The sequence below is a fragment of the Pholis gunnellus genome (assembly GCF_910591455.1).
Source record: "Pholis gunnellus genome assembly, chromosome: 16".
Taxonomy (NCBI): Eukaryota; Metazoa; Chordata; class Actinopteri; order Perciformes; family Pholidae; genus Pholis; species Pholis gunnellus.
The window spans coordinates 15,008,243-15,023,693 of NC_136543.1; the positions used below are offsets into that span (position 1 = coordinate 15,008,243).

Sequence of the window (15,451 nt, forward strand, 5' to 3'; positions counted from 1 at the left end):
GGCTGCATGTTAGGATAATTGGTTCCTTTTATACACGATCTAAATAGCCTATCTCTCCTTGTCACTATATGAGAGTGAAGGCTGGGGGGCGGGATAAGGAGATAGTGAAAAAGAGAAGATGGTGAGCGGATAAGAGTGATGCAGGACGGTGGAAAGAAAAGAACTTTCTTTGTGGCCATTTGTCTTGCTCTGTAAGTGTGCTTTGTGATGCAGACCCTGCCGTCACAGCTGTGGAGTGTGTGCACAGGTTCGCACTTGTTAAATGCAAACAAAATGCTTCACAGTTAGTCATCCGAAGTTGTTTATTTCAGAGGAACAAGACGAGAAATGTTAGCTTCCAGTGGGGAAAGTCCATTTAAAGACAACTTTACAACTTTACACACATGCTTGGGAGGTGAGGCTGAGTGGTTGGGTGTGGGCAGGGAACATTAGGGATGAATAAAACTACACGTTGACAGAAGTGGAATTACTGTTTCACCAAGGAATAGGAAATGTGTGTGCAGCTAATGTTTTGTGGAATCAAAGAAAGTCATGTTTTGAAGTTTACGGCTAAGGGCTCTCCTTTACACTTGTCCCCTTCTTAACGAGATAAAGTAGCTCAATCAAGTGTCAGAGGAATTGCCGCGAGGAGATGAGATAGGGAAGAGAGGGATGGAAGAGATTTCTCAGGTCTCTTTTGATTCTGCCTAAATCATTTTGTATTCATATGAGAGAAACAGAGAGAGAGAGAAATACAGAGTGCAGAGACGCTCACAACCGAATACAAAATAGTCTGGCTGCAATCACGAGTCCTGTGGGGAGTCTTCAGAGTATGTGTACGTGTGCATGAAGACGATAAATAAGTAAGTAATGTAGGGGGTGTAGGGGCGTATATGGATGTCTGTGTGTGTGTGTGTGTGTGTGTGTGTGTGTAGTACAGTGCAGAGGGATGAGGAAGAAGGGCGATATAGAACAAAACACTTGCAACTGTCTGCTTTTTTGCAACTGATTGAGATTACATGTACAAAGGCTATGTCACGCTGAGAGCAAACCTCATCAATATGTGTGGATGTGGCCTCTGTGGGACTGTCCCTGTGGGATCATCTGTCAAGCAGACACATCCATACTATGAGCTTTTAAAGTCACAAAGCCCATCGGGTAGATTAACCAACACGTGGGGGGTTTCTCGAACACCTGAAGCAAGCTTGTCCGGTTCATTTACTGCAGAACACATGATGAAATAGCATGTAAGAAGGGTTATCATGAAGATAGAAGAATAGTTGCAATCATTTTTAGCTGGGAAAAGGTGTGAAATTGAGAAATGAATCAGTGAGATAAAAGTAGAGGTTGGAGAACACACACACACACACACACACACACACACACACACACACACACACACACACACATATATATCCTTCTACTAGTACTATCCATTTTCCACATATCCATTCTGTATCACTCAATACCATCCTTAACCGTCACCAATCATTTTTTTAACCTGACCCAAATTCTAAATGATCAAAACACAACTCAATATTCTGAAAATACCTGCTAAAAAGTACAGGAAGCCAGAAAAAATAATCCCTATTGTGAATGGTCGAAAACTCAAATTGGTTCTCTGGAAGATACAAAAGCACAGAGACATACAAACACACACACACGCACACACACACACAAACGAACATTATATACGGTACTCTGTTTAGGGCTGTGCAAACTCAATGAAATATATGTGCATATTAATTTGAGACTGAGGGCACTATTTCTGTGATAGAGGATGACGAATGGGGGTTGCATTCAATTGGAAAAGTTATTTGCTGCTCCTTAAAGGGAAAATCCAACCTAAAAAAAATCTTAAAATACAGTATGCTATCTTAAGAGTTATGAGTTGTGAACAAGTCTCCCCCTAAGCTGAAAGTTGCAGACCAGGCTGATGATCTGATTTAAAGACACATCCGAGAGCTGCTCCTTAGACAGTGAACGATGGAACAACTACTAAGACACTAATACAACACCATTGATGATATACTTGAGATTTGTGGATATTTTGCAACTCAGCTCTCAAAAGACTGCTATAAATGGTTTTAGATATACATTTTACTGTCCAAATCACTGGAGCCATACTGTACTTTGGACAAAACGGTCACAAAAGCACCATACAGTATCATGACCCACAGAATACACCATGTTTTACAGGAGTGGAGCTCTCAAATTAAAGGGAATATTTATGAACAAATGCTGAATTTAAGATGAATGCTTATGGCTTCATTGTTCAGTGTACCATGTGGCCTAGATCCCTCCTTTGATCTCTGTAGCAGTAACCATTGAATGATCCACTGGAGAAGTGGCTCACTGGCTCCCTTATCAACTCTTTTCCTTCTATTTTGTTATAATCTATGTATGTCTGTTTTCCACTCTCTCCCACCACCTATTCTATCTTCCATCAATAACTCTTGACAAACCAGTCCGTGGGCTTTTTTGATAACAGCTGTCACTCGGCACAACACCTGGTCTGATTCGTGTGCTACCTTCAGCAACACCATTTGATATACCATGAATCCCTGGGCTAATGCATAGTAAATTCTTCTCAATAATGAATTGCGTGGGAAGGATCAAAGGCATGCATATGGGGCATACCTTGCAGAGGAAAGCCAGCAACCCAGAGGTAGCAAAGGTACAAATGAACCTAAACCAGCAATCATGAGGGACCGAGGAGTGTCAGATGTGTAGATGCACAAACAAACACATAAAGACAAACAAACATAACTCTACGATGTTGTAGAAATGACACGGCACAGTGAACAAACAAGTATACGGTGCAGTCTGAAAGTATCGTCTCGGAAAAGTTAATCCAATTCATGAGAAGAGAAGTATAGCCCCCTTACTTAAACCATCTATTGTGTTCTCTGCCTATCCATCTATTCATCAATCCATCCATCCATCTACATACATACACTATTGTTCAAATGTTTGGAATCATCTTCCAGAAAAGCTTGATTTGTTACATTGAGATGGCTGAGAGGACTACTCCTTTTTAAATGGTCGTTCATGCTTTTAAGTTGTTGAAAGTCCTCTTTACAAATATATATATATATATATATATATATATATATATATATATATATATATATATTTTTTTTAAAGGGTTTTTAAACAAAGTCATGTTTTGTAGATGGAGAACAAATCACTGTTAAATGGTTATACCACACTGATAATTGAAAGAGCAGGAAGACAAAAAAGATCCCTCTTAGCAACAGTTGAATAAGAATAGAAGGAATCATCAATCGTCAGTAAAATAAATTGGAAGCTTAGCATCAAAACGTGTGCAGATTTAAAAAGGAATAAGTTCCTGTTTCAGTGTCAAGTGCACAACAATGCCTCTAAAGAGATGGAATTTTAACAGGTGTGTTGCTTTAGCACAGCTATTCTTCAAACTTTACAATAGAAACGGAGAAGGTTAGTTTTGGGTTAGCACGATTCAAAGTGGATCAATACATATCAGACGGACTATGGACTGACAAATCACAGTTACAACATATTTATTCTTACAACTGCATAGACTACAGAGGGGCCCAAAGAAAAACAGGACCCTAAATAGTTAGAGCCCAAATGCACCAACAGTATTCTCCCGTCATATGAATAGAAAATGAGCGAGGGTGCGTGCATGAAGAGTCAACGGAGAAAGACAAATAGAGCCGGTTGGAAGCCACATTGCTGCAGGAGGAGGAAGCTGAATCATGTAGCTAATTATTCCCAAAGTTTCATTACATGGTAAGGAAAGTGTCCCCATCACCGTGTGGCTGATAAGCTAACTGTGTGTCCCCAGGTAATGATCACAGGTGCCCCTCTATGGGGTGTACCATTCAAGGCACAACCCCCAAGGAATCAACACCCTGGGGCAGCCCAAGAACACATTCAACAAAACATCTGGGGATCCCGCAGGATGAGCTGCAGGCTCATGGTGTGGGAAAAAAAAAAGACACCTGGGCTGTTTGGCCCTGCTGCCACTACAATCCTGACCCTCATGAGTTTGCTTGACAATGACAGGCCTCCATGATGTATGGACAAATTAATGCAGCAAATATATTTGATCAATACATAACAAGAACAAGATATGGTGCTGGAGAATAACCTAAGTTTAAATTGTCTGAAAAGGGTATCAACGAAAAAACTATTCACCTTGCAGGATTTGTACTTACTTAAATGTAATCAATTTCAGGAAAGTATAGCATACAACACATCAAAAACACTTGACTTTCTTGAGGCTCTGAGGTGGCTTTTCCCCTCATCCAGTAGTAACTCAACTATTGGCCAATAGCAGCTCACTGAAGATTGATTACACAGCAGTCTGTGAAAGTGATGAATACCACTGCAAAAAGGGGGGCTAAATTGGAAGTATATTGAAAGGTGGTAGATTGAAAGAAAGCCTGAAAAGAACAATGTAATCAAAAAACTAGAAGGCACAAACAGACCTAATAGTGCTTCCAGGGGCGGCCTCAATGGTCCACATGCAATGCAGGTTGTGTTCGTACGGAGCTGGATAGCCAGGAGACAGTATGCGCCCAGAAGGCTCATCCTTGATGCTGCCGCCACACTCCGCTAAAAAGACGGAGACAGAGAGGGAGAGGGAGACATTAAAGAGGCGAGCAATGACTCGGAATAAAAGAAAAGAACGTGCAAAATAAGTACAAGCTCATCAATGTTCTGGAAGTCAAATTATTAAAAGGTTACAGCACGGTTAAAAATACTTAACATGCCAGAAACCGGATCATCCCACTTCCAGTAAGTACATCACATCAGTTTCCTCTCATTGTTATTAATTATTGACATCGCAGTCACATGCTTAACTGTGATGTGCTTCATCATATGGCCTGCAATTGGAATGATAAGAGGGAGAGCAGCCAACTCAATATACTCTATGTGTATCCTCCTTGGCCAATGACCTCGTCCCGTTGCCTTTGGAAGTTGATGGACTTGTTGACTGAACATTGAACATATTAAGTTCAGTGTAACTTTTTAAGAAGACGTTTTGACTAATATGGCAACGAATTGAATATATCTTCCAGAATAAATCAGAAAATATATTTAGTGAACAGAACGAATATACAGTTTCCATTATGGACGTATCACTGACATCAGCATCTGCTGGGCAACATTGTGGGTTATAGGTCACACCAAGAGAGTGTCAAGAATCATTTGTTCATCAGAGGAATGTCATTGAGCATGCCTGCAGGTGTGTTTGTAGTAGTAGAAGTAGTAGACAACATGATGGTTCTAGTATAGTAACACGGTTCAATAAGCCCCCCTTAGGTACACAACATACACCAAACATAAGCTCAGTCTCTCAATATATTGACAACAACAACAGAAACACATATTTATGAAACTACAAAGCAGAGGCCAAAACATTTAGTTAATAAGAACAGTGTGAAGGATGTTTTATTTTCTTCAAATAATGAATTGCCATCAGAAATACTGACTGAGAAGCAATTTTAGGCCCCCACTTCAATTAATTGCAACCTCTTACTCTATATAAAAAGGTGAATGAAAGAGAAAAAAAGATCTTCTCCAACAATATCAGATTTGAAGTCTTGTTGTTAAGATTTGAGGCAATTTAAACTGACAAGGAAGGAGTAAATGTTCTTGTTTTTTTTTTCTTCCTTCCACTGACAGGAAAATAGATCCTTCAAACAGGTAAAACGAAGGTCAAGGAATCATACTGATGAAGATGATATCGATGATTGTTGTGACATCCATCTGCGAGAAAAAAACCCAGTACTGAAATACAGCAAAACACTCACAACCAGAGACAGAATAGTAAGAAGGAAGTAACCAACTGATAACACAGCACACACACAAAGAAACACGCCATCAGACAGGGACGGACTTAGGTTTCTCGATACACATCAGGCAGTTAACATTTTATTACCTTTCATTTGACAAACATGCCTTTCCTATAATATTTGCAAATAAATCCTTCCTTTGTTTCTCTCCTTGTCTCCCTTATGCATTAAACATAAACAGCAATAATCACCAGAGTTGGCCTCTGATCATTTTTGCTGTCAAAGCATAAACACACAAAACAATACACACTACTTGAAACAGAGTTTATGCTTGGTTGCAAAAAAAAAAAAAAATAAAGATTTGATTGTCATTTTTGCTTTCACTATCTTTGGAAAGAGAGGAAAAACGCAAAATAATGAAAGCGTGAACATATTAATCTTTAAACAATTGCTGATGTGTTGGTCTCTCTTCAAGCTGTTTCCCTCTGTTATGCTTTTGTTGTTGAAAGAAACTTGCTGTTTCATGGAGGGAAAAGAGAGGAGGGTGATCTATCACAGCACGACAAATCCATCTCTTTCTTCTCGCCTTATGACCTAAGAAACTACTGCTCAGTGCTGCCATGGCAGTGTAACTCCCTCAGCTACCCTAACCCTTCAATCTATGTCTCCACATACACCTTTCTAAAAGCAACTCAAGTTCTGCCTCTCCCTCTCTTCAAGACATATTGCGTACGGTATGTTGTTTATATATGACAATAAAACATCTGGTGACAATCAAATCAAGCAGACACATACACTGTATAGTAATAATAATAATTGACTTAAGCAGCACGTGTCAGTGCGACATTAATATGTAGAAATGTGTGGCTGCTATAAAAAAAGACACTATATTTAATTGGATATGCACTGTAATATTACGTGTCAATAAAATGTAACCCTGCTTTAAACTCTGTGTCCACCCCAGAGCTACTCAGTTATTCTGTATTGCAACTTTCCTCTTCTGTGACTTTCAGGATATGAACTCTCTCGACTGTTTTTAACTCAATTTCATTTTCCTCCCTCCTCCTTCTCGCTATATATCCTTCTCATCTGTGTTCGGTGTGTCCCAACTGCTGGAAAATAATCCCACCCATTACAAACAGAGGCAGTCCCTCATCTGCTCCCAAATTCACTCTGGCTGTTAGGCTATCAATTGCAGTGAAAAAGGGGGCATGGGGAGGACAAACCTGCTGAGAGATATACAGTATGCTGAATGTTGTTTATACCCAGTCATGAAATTACCTGTCAGTTTGGGTTGAAATGGGAGCCGAGCTATACTATTCTAATCACCTTGGCTGATGTCAAAGAACACCAACCTGCCTGTTTTCCTCACCGAGCTTCTGGCTGGTTTCTGAGAGACCTTGTCAAAATGTCACCCAGGAGAAGATCCCCCAAAAAATATATATATGTTTTTTTTACCAAGTCACCATGAGGCAGTATGTCTGTGAATGTTTGTCACTTTAGTAGTTTTGAATATAACGCCGAGCATGTTTGTGCCATGTGTCAACAACAGACAGGTGGACTGTAGGTGAACTCAGATGGTTGAACTCTCGACAGGAGAAATGATCTCCATGAAGTTGATTTCGAAAAGTCTTGAGTCTCAGACAACGAGGGGTTAAATGCCTGCCTATGTGCTCCGGGGGAGAATCTTATTTTGGTAAAAAAAAAAAAAATAATATGAAAAGGGTGTTTGCAATCATGATGCAATATGAATATAAGGAGCTGAACAGAGCGATGAGATAATGCACTGAATAAGGTGCTGGAAAAGCAACCAAATGGATGTCCGAAAATAGCAGCGCTAAAACAAACCTAAACCTGCGCCGTCATATTCACATTATTATTAGGATGAAGAACTAGGTCAGGCATTTTAGTTCACCAGAAAAAAAAACTGGTAAGGATTAGTGTGTCAAACAGTAAGGCAGCACCTGATAAATACTCTCACATAATGTACAGCGCTGTTTTACGCCACTTTAGCTGAATTTAACATCAATATAGTGATGTAAGAAAAGGTAATAACACACTGTGATGTAAGGCAGGACAGCAGAACATAGCAGAACATTACGTAGCAATAGAGAACTCCCATAAGGTAGCTGACGTAACCAGTACATTTACTCATGGGCTGCAATTAAAAATATTTAAATTTCTTTATACTTCTACTTCAATACATTTCTGTGACAGCCTTAGCTACTAGATAGATTGCATATTTAGACTTTTTATACATTACAGTTGGATTTGATCAGTTGTTTTAAATTAAACAACTAATCTTTTTCTTTTTATATAATATAAGTGTAATAATATAAGTTAGTCAAAAAGTGATGGTTCTGCCTCATTTTAATTTCTAAAATTACTTTTTGCTGATTCTACTTTTGTACTTATTACTTTCCAATCTTGTATGTTTACATTGTGGTATAAATACGTTTACTTCAATAAAGGATCTGAGAACTTCCTGCGTCACACACAGCATGATGTAACACAGTTAGATGAATATCTAGAGTTAATATAATGCAATAAGCAAGAAGACATCAACAGACCCGAAAACTATATTGGCAAAATACACTAATATTTCTGCCAGGAGCATGGACACAGTCGATCTCCAACACATTCAAAGAGCATCTGACTCACCAACACAGAGTGGGAGGGGGCTTTCCCATGCCCTCCTTTCCCCCCTCAGGCAGGTAAGCAACTCAGGGCCTTTTAGGGTGTAGCCTGGGTCACAGCTATAAGACACACTGCTTCCTGCAAAATGACCCTTGTCCTCCCGCTTGTAGCCAAACTGGGGAACACCTGGATCCTCACACTTCACCAGTTCAAAACCTTGGAGAGAGAGAGAGAGAGAGAGAGGGAACGGTGAGGAAGGAGAGTGAAATTAGTGTATTTAAGAAGAAAGCATGAATGTGGCAGAGGCAACAGTGAGGGTTTTGGAACATGAAATACAAGCAAACTAACTCAACTTAAATGTAAATATGAAATGTAAAAAAACGGTGGATGTTTGTGTGTTACTCACTAATGAAGTGCAGTTCAAAGCCTTTACTGGTGTTATCCGCATTGCTGATAAACTCCAGCCACATGGAGCTGGAGGTGGAGTTCAGGACGGTCTCTAGCAGCTCGCTGCCTGTAAACACCCCCAGCAGACGAGCCGTATTACTGTTGCCATCAAAGACCTGGAAAAGGGAAGTAGGGAGAGCGGGAGGAAGCGTCTGCGTTAAAATGATCGAGCTCGGCAACGCACAGCTATGCTAACAAGGCTGCGATTTCCCCCCTAAAACCTCCCCTCACTTTGAGCACGTCGTCCTCCTCGAGTCTGAAGTCTCGCGCCCGTAGCTGGATGCCTTTGCCAGGCTGCGTCTGGATGGAGTAGATGCACTCGTGGCTGTTGCCGTAGTAACCGGGGTAGTTGGGTGAGAGCAGCACCCCTTGCATGCCAGTCACGGATGAGCCGCATTCAGCTAGAGGAAAAGAGAGGGAGCGAGAGAGAGACAGACAGAGAGACGGGAGGAGAGAGGAGGGGTGTTGGGAGAGAGCAGAGGACATGTCAATCGCTATATGCTTGAAACTCACAGTGTATTCATTCATGCTGTCATGCAGAGGGAGGTGGGAGATGGGGATGGGGAGAGGGATACGGTCAGTGACTATACCTGCATGTTGAGTGGCACATCATCATAATCACAATACAATCTGAATATGATTACCAGTAATTTCAGCGCTATTGGAAAATTGCTTCGTGTTTGAATCACTTCGGGAAGAGGGTGAAAAATAGAAAGGCAAAGTTTTCTATTGAAAAAATAGCTGCAAGAATTGAAATGACCACAAATGTATCCAGGATATTAGCTTGTGCAGCGAGGTAAGATGAGGTGACAGACGAGGTATAAAGAGAAGTATTAAACTTCTAAAATAAGGCGGGATATTATCGTCAGAAGTGTGACAAATAAGTAAATGTTTTATCACCCTGTCAACCTATAAATATTTGGATTCATCTAGAGGCAATATGAAAGGCAGAGCAAAAGAGACAGTCAAGTAAATGAGAATACACTGGAATTGCTTGACCTACTTAACACATGCCCAAACACACACAACAAACATTCATATCTGATAGATTGTGTGTGGGTAAAGGACATGAATGTGACTTCACCAAATTGCACTTACTAAACTGTAATTAATTGTTGCCAAAAGAGTGTCAAAATCGTAACGCTTACAAATGACTTACTTACTTTAGAGACAAAACAATAGGCAAGTGGTATAAATACCCCCTGAAAATAATAACAGCTGTTCACAATTGTTGTCCCATATGCAGTTTCTGTTTAACAGTGCATGGATATACGGAAAGGAGCCATGCTAAGGACAATCACAAATAGATCAGTCATTGTCACGGTCTGTGCTTTACCTATCATTAGGCCCATTAGGATACAATTTGTTTTCATATTAACACTCTAATCCAACTCTTAAGGTTTGGTGCATCATATAATCAACATACTGACCTAAATCTGTCCAGATATACTCATGTTTCCCAGGCATCAGCAACGAGCAACATCAACAATTAACATATTTCAGCTCGTTAATGTCATCCTCATTACAGCTGCTGCTCCGCATAATTTGGACAAAGTCAAAAAGGCTGTTTCTGGGAAGCTATCCAATGAAGAGACATAACGTGGGCGGATGGAGGGATGATAATGAGGACAATTGAAAGGGAAATGCCTCGTCTTCCAACGTGATTTTGTAACGTGGTTTTGTAAGTGGATGGGTGGGTTTATGTGAAAGGGCTCGTGAGGTTACATGGTATTGTGAGGGGGATAGAAGGAGTGACAAAAGCCAAAATAAAGCATGTGACCACCTACCAACACACCTTGGCAGAGGGGAGCTCCACACCCGCCTCCTGCCCCCTAAGCAAATCACCCTCGCCGGACCCTCCAGTCGGTAACCCGGGAAGCAGGAGAAGATGAGGGCGTCGCCCACCCCGTATTGCAGGCCCTTTCTGGTACTGTATGGTGGGATCCCAGGATCATCACATGGCTCCAAGTCATACTCTGGAAAAATAAAAATAAACGGTGTAAAAGGTACCGTCTCCACAGATGCATTCGTCCATAGAGATACCAGGTAAACTGTGATGTCTGTTCATCACAGTTACTTCCATGACCTGTGACCTTTTAATGTGTGTAAATAGAACTGGTTAAGACTTCTGTCGTGCTTTGAAAGGATGAGAACTGTTCCCCACTGGATAAACAGGAAGGTGAACCATTCTTTAATGAATCAACGTGTCATTTATCAAAATCAATAAAGCATCACATGCCATTGAGGGCTCAACATTTAGGCCTCCAGCGAGTCATAGATTTAAATCCATCCTGCAAAGCTTCATGTTTTTTTAAATAGGTGGTATTTTTATATTAAAACGGTCAGTCTACTGGACTTTGTGATATTTGTTATACTGTGTCTTGGTGTTCATATCCAGGGATGCTGCGAGAGCAAAAGGAGGTGAAATGATGCTCTCAGTGCAGAGGCCCATCTGTGCTCTATCTTAATTGATCATTTAAAATTAATCAATTCTCTGGATGTTAACCATTTTATAATTCACTCTCGAGTGGCTGCAATTACATATTTCTATGACGCATACTTAGATAAGTATTTGCTTCTTGTTTATGGTGGGCTCCTCTGAAATAAGCACTGTTTATGTCGAAACATACGCTTGTATTCAAAAGGTTAAGGCAAGTCTCTGTTGCATACCCAAATCCATTCTTACCAGAGAAAGTGATGTTGAATCCCTCGTAGGAAACAGAGAAGTCGGAGAGAAAGCGGATCTGAGCCGTGTAGTTTCCAAAAAGGCCTGCACTGAGAGTCAGAGGCAGTGTGGAGCCCGTCAGCTTCCACAGGGGCTGAGAAAAGCTGCCATTCTCTGTCACCAACAAATGGTCGTGAGGGCTCTCAAGGTGGAAGGTGTGGAAGGTGAATTGGACACCTGAATAAGAGAGGAAGACAGAATATTATATTTTCATTCATGACCTTTGCACAAGTAAATTAGAATTAAATACTTGGTATTCCCATCATCCTATATGTCCAAATAATGAACTCCTGCAAGTTGGAATTAAAAAACTAAAGACAACTAAATCTTATGTAGGCTGAAGTCAACATATTCTCTATTTCATAATGCATAGAGTATCAATTCCCTGTCTTCCCTCTCTACTACTTATCAAACCCATTACACCCAGGCACATAGAGCATCTGCAAATAAGGCTACATGACTGGAGCGCCGTCCCTGGACACTGTAGCCCTAGGCCAGCCTCTCAGCGCGTCTTCTAGAGACGTGTTCGGCAAAATAAAAAGGCCACTCAGTAGGGGGAAATGACATTGTAAGGGAAATTGAATTTGACTGCTGCATGTGTTTACACAGAATTTCTCTGCTAACCTTTGCCATGGGAGGTCTCGATTATCCACGTGCAGTTCAGGTTGTGAGGGTAGAAGTCTGGGAAGCCAGGTGACAGGATGGTGCCGAAGTTGCCATGTATATAACCTCCACACAATGCTGACGACACAGGGCGAATGGGTACGGCGGGCGATGGACGACGGAGGGAAATGAGAGGAGAGGCAAAAATCAGAGGGCGAAACAAAGACAGAAATATAATGTCCCCCAAAAAATAGCAAAACTTGTCTGTGCATTTACAATGCGGTAAAACACATTTTACAAGAGGTGCCCTTCAAGACGGCATAAAAAGGAAAGAGTGGTATCATCAATATCATTACAGAGTGGGCAGAAATCAATACTGTCCTTAAATATAAAAGCATTTACAGATGAGGAAAAAGGGAAACATCAAAGGGGAGGCTCAGGGCCCTACATATAAAACATTTATGATGAAATGAGCCCGAAACTTTTAAAGCCTAAAACAAGAGTTGCTGAAAGAAACGTTATCTTAAATGGATTTTATAATAACTCAGACATATATATGAATTTAAATGTGATGCAATATGAAGCAAAGTGCTGAAGAAGATTGCTCCTGTTTCATCTGGAATAACATACAACAATGAATGTGGCTTTAATCCCGTCTATGAATAGGACGAAATCTGGCAGGACACTATTCATTTCTAGGTCAATATTATGGAACGTACCATCACAGCTAGGCAGGGGGCGGCTCCACTGAAAATTGGGTTCACACTCTAAAGGCTCCGTGTCACTAAGTGTGTAACCCGCCTCGCAGCTAAACGTTACCAAAGCGCCCACATAGAAGTCATTTCCATGTCGCTGGCCGTTGACAGGTATACCAGGGTCCACGCAATGATCCGACTGTAACTGCAAGGCTAGAAAGGGAACGGGAGAAAAAAGAGAGAAAACGTTACACAGAAACACAGATACTGAAAGTCCACCTGCTTGCAGTGTAATTAGGCTTATACCCTGTTTCCAATAGGTCAAGTTGACGTTAAAAGGCAGCTTGTTCTCCGAAAGCAATCCCGATAAATAATTAACTTGAACATCATTTTTGAACAGGAATAAACAAATGAGAAGTTTCAGCTCTATTTCCCACTCCACCGTGCGTAGTTTCTGCCTAAGTAACCACCGTAGTGAATTATTGAAGCTTTGCAGCGATTCATCACAGAGAAAGTGCAAAAGGTTACCAGTGTCAGCCACACAGGTAGAAATGAGGACAGGACTGCTTTAAGGGTTGGATTTACAGCATGAGTGATGACCGGTGTGCGCGGGTGCACGCAGGTGACTGTGCATATGGAATTTTGAGCACGGTATTGTGCGCCAAGGCAGAGATAGCTGCAAGAACAATCTCGCCCATTTAATTTCTAATTATAGGTGAAACTTCATGGTGAAATTGAGAGCCTGCAGAGATTGTATTTACAACCAAGACTGTATAGCTTTTATAACTTGTACGGTGAACAAGGCTTATAGCTGCTGTCTCTGGTTAGCTCCGTATTATAATAGATTCATTTCTATTAGGGTCTGTGAAGCATGGGTAGATGAGTCCTTCCTTTACAGTATATCTATTCTGTATCTTAAGGTGTTTAAGGGTTTGACTCTGTGTTATTAAGTTCACTCACAACTCTAAAAGGCCTTACTTTCGTAACGTATGCGGAAGCCGATGTCCGAGTGGCTCTTGTCAGTCGAGAAGAGGAGAAACAGGAAGCTGGAGGTGCTAATGAGGAACTGGGGAACCTGGGTACCCTGGTAGCTGCCAATTAAAGGCGAAGAGGGAAAACGTCCATCGCGCACCTCCAGGACGTCATAGTTGACCTCTGTGCGGAACCTGAGAACAGATAATTTAAAAAAAAAAGGTTTTTATGCTTCACATAAAAAGAAAAAATAATACAGTATTTGTATTGTGATGCAAATACATATGGTCACATTATGTTCCGATGGGCATCATTAGGATTTTACCGATACTACTTCTCTTATTGATACACCTAATTGGTTCGGTTCTTTATCAAAACTCTAATTGTCTCTTTTTCATTAATAAAGGTGGAATAGGATTGGAATTTATTTACATATAACTGAATGTTGTTACTAGAGCAGAAGCAGTGATGTGTACACCAGCAAAGTCACGATCAAAGTAATTAATATCTTACTGGAAACAAATCTAAAATGTCAATAAAATAAATCATGTTCCTGAGTGAAGATTAGCAGGAAGGAGGAACAAAGACATTAGTCAGTATCATTCATCCTGTCTTCCTTCCTCTTCCTTCTGCTGATGTTACTGCTTGCAATCGAGCTCGCTGTATTTGTGTAAACTATAGCCTTGGTTAAATTTCTCTAGTCTGCGTTTCATTGGTAAATCTGATCAGCGGGCTAAGGTGCTGGTCTGGAACCTACCAGACATAGTGAGCAAATGTCCTGAGTACCCAGACCCTAAAAGCCACAGATTCCTTCTTTTTCTTTTCATAAATTAGTTTGGAAATATGCACCACTTAAACTAAAGATTAACTGAATAATAAGAGTCTTAGAAAGGGACACTGTCAAAATGTACATGGGCCATGCTAAAGACATTAGCATTTTACCAACTTACTTGAATGATGCTTTTTTCCGGATGAATAGTCAACAACGATTTTGATCATAGTATGGATTTCTTTATGTCAACATTTTGCTTTTAACCAACATTCGAAAACTTAGATGTAAATCAAATAATTTCTAATTTGCACATGCTGAGTTTTTAAATCCTTTGGCTTTTGGCACGGTTTGGTGAGTGCATCAGTGTAGTTACTACACTGATACTACACTGTAGTATGTATGTATGTGTATTTATGTGTGTGTGTGTGTGTGTGTGTGTGTGTGTGCATGCTTGTTGTGCGTTTCTGCCTTTGCTGCCAGAGCCACTTCATCTTCAAAGCCATGAATAAATTGCTTAGTTTCAGAACCATGTCATCTAAATGAAGCGGTTTGTGATATTTTATTGATGTTACATAAAAATTAAAACAAGAACAAACATTTATGTTGTATTCATTTTGCATGCTGTGCTATCGTGGCAGGGAAGAGGATGAGATGGGCTCACAAGGATGAGCCTTAGTGGAACGCTAATGTAGCGTTTGATGGTACGACTGTTTGTCCCTCTGTCTCTCACTGAAACATCAGGGCAAATTCACTTCTCTCTCATCTCTCCGCTTCCCCTTGACAGATCATATCCACTGAAATATGCATTCCATATGAATGTATATATCTACAATGA

General features: G+C 40.6%; 1 protein-coding gene across 1 annotated transcript in view; it reads right to left on the bottom strand.

Annotated features, from left to right (window-relative positions):
• The window catches only part of csmd2 (CUB and Sushi multiple domains 2), a gene marked incomplete at both ends in the record, with an annotated part of 202,691 nt that overhangs the window by 68,438 nt on the left and 118,802 nt on the right, over positions 1-15,451 (bottom strand). Inside the window, 9 exons of the mRNA XM_079176438.1 lie at positions 4,455-4,581; positions 8,427-8,618; positions 8,809-8,965; positions 9,081-9,250; positions 10,637-10,825; positions 11,536-11,751; positions 12,199-12,315; positions 12,897-13,085; positions 13,851-14,038. Coding sequence (XP_079032564.1) covers positions 4,455-4,581; positions 8,427-8,618; positions 8,809-8,965; positions 9,081-9,250; positions 10,637-10,825; positions 11,536-11,751; positions 12,199-12,315; positions 12,897-13,085; positions 13,851-14,038 — 1,545 coding nt within the window. The remainder of the gene's footprint in view (positions 1-4,454; positions 4,582-8,426; positions 8,619-8,808; positions 8,966-9,080; positions 9,251-10,636; positions 10,826-11,535; positions 11,752-12,198; positions 12,316-12,896; positions 13,086-13,850; positions 14,039-15,451) is intronic.